Source organism: Capsicum annuum, chromosome 10, assembly GCF_002878395.1.
Source record: "Capsicum annuum cultivar UCD-10X-F1 chromosome 10, UCD10Xv1.1, whole genome shotgun sequence".
NCBI lineage: Eukaryota > Viridiplantae > Streptophyta > Magnoliopsida > Solanales > Solanaceae > Capsicum > Capsicum annuum.
In genome coordinates, this window is record NC_061120.1 from 59,259,032 (window position 1) to 59,261,045 (window position 2,014).

The window sequence follows — 2,014 nt, forward strand, 5'->3', positions numbered from 1 at the left end:
TGTGGACAAGGTTATGAAGGTGCAAGTAACATGCAAGGAGAACTAAATGGTCTTAAGAGTTTAATTTTCCGTGATACTCCATCTGCTTATTCTACTCATTATTTTGCTCACCAGTTGCAGCTGACACTCGTAGCTCTTGTGAAGAAAAATTCAGATGGTGATGATTTTTTTTGTTTAGTTACTAATGTGTTGAATATTGTTGGAGTAACTTATAAGCGCAGGAATTTTCTCAGACAAGATCAAGCTTTAAAGTTAGAGGAGTTGATCATTTTTGGTGAAGTGTACACGAGACGGGGACTAAATCAAGAACGTGGACTTCAACGGCAATGTGACACTCGTTGGGATTCTCACTGTAAGAAATTAGAGAACATCATTGACATATTTTCATCAATTCTTTATGTGCTTGGATTTGCTGCACTTGAGTGTCCAAGTTATCTTGACAGACTTATAGTTAAAACTCTTGAGAATACGATTAAAGGATTTGATTTCACCTTTATGCTATACTTAATTTTGAAAGTTCTAATGATAACAAATCATTTGAACTCCTCATTACAAAATATGGATCAAGATATTGTCAATGCTCTGAAACTGCTCAATACTACAAAGTAAGAGTTGCAAAGGATGAGAGATAGTAGATGGAGCTCATTACTAGATGATGTCTTTTCTTTTTGTGATAAATATGAGATAGCGATCTTGAAAATGAATGCTCGATACATTCCTGGTAAGTCGAAACGTAGAGCTCTTGATGTTACATATTCTCATCATTTTTGGATTGAAAGATTTTGTGTTGTTATTGATTTGCTACTTCAGGAGCTTAATAATCGTTTCGATGTTGTGAGTACTGACTTACTTCTTGGTATGACTTGTTTACATCCCGCTAAGTCATTTGGTAATTTTGATAAGAAAAAAATAATGAGATTGACTGAATATTATCCGAATGAATTTGATAGCAACAAACTTCGAGATCTCAGCTTGATAATTTCATAGCACATGTTCGAGGTTTTGATAAAAGATTTTTCAATATGAAGGGAATTACTGATCTTGCTAAAATATTAGTTGAATCAGAATTGCATCAGACTTGACCTCTTGTTTATTTGCTCATCAAGTTGACTCTCATTCTTCCCGTTGCTACTGCTTTCGTGGAACAAGTTTTCTCTTCCATGGACTACATCAAAAATGAACTCCGCAATAGAATGGGTGATGAATTTTTAAATGATTGTTTAATTTTCTATGTAGAGCGTAAGATATTTGCAACTGTAAGTAATGATGCTATTATTCATCATTTTCAAAATAAAAAGTCGTCAAGCACAGTTATAATTGATGAATATTAATTGTACTTTTATTTTAATGTTGCATTTAATTAGTTATATATTTATAATATGTCATCATTAGCAAATTATGTTAAAAAAAATTTAAGCACCCACAACCTTAAAATCTTGGTTCCACCATTGCCCCTCGAACTTGTTGTTTTAGTAAATCGTGAGGCCCTTTTTTGCTGAGTGTCCAGTGTGTGTACACCACACACGTACACATGAAAAGAATATTGATGTTGTTGTCCATGTGGATAAATACCATCCACTTTCTTTATATTTATCCTATATTAAAAAATAACTCACTTCTACCCTTAATTATTCGATTTCTCTCTAAAAAAAAATTATATTTTTCAGTTTTTCTCTATTCCAAAATAGTAAAAGGTTGAATTTTCGTCGATCAAGTAAGCTATTATTTAAAAATTTATATTTTTTGGTGTGTGTTAAAAATATAAAATTATTTTTTTTCGGTTAGTGTTTCATAGTAGTTTCCGATTAGTGTTTCAATTAAGATTTTGAGAAGACTCACATACACAAATACGTTTCTTATTATAATTAACGGGATAAGAAATTGCAATTTAAGTTAGGGGCGTGCAAAAATCAAATTGATAAAAATATTATTGATTTATTGTTATAGGGTTAACGATTTTTTAATGATTTTATAAAAAAAATTATTGGGTCATTGATTCGATTTTGATTTTTTT

At 31.1% G+C, this 2,014-nt stretch overlaps 1 protein-coding gene across 1 annotated transcript in view; it reads left to right on the forward strand.

Annotated features, from left to right (window-relative positions):
* Positions 1-609, forward strand: part of LOC124887731 — a 1,407-nt gene extending 798 nt beyond the window's left edge. Inside the window, exon 2 of the mRNA XM_047397641.1 lies at positions 11-609. Within this exon, the coding sequence (XP_047253597.1) occupies positions 11-609 (599 nt within the window). The remainder of the gene's footprint in view (positions 1-10) is intronic.
* The last annotated feature ends 1,405 nt before the right edge of the window (positions 610-2,014 follow it).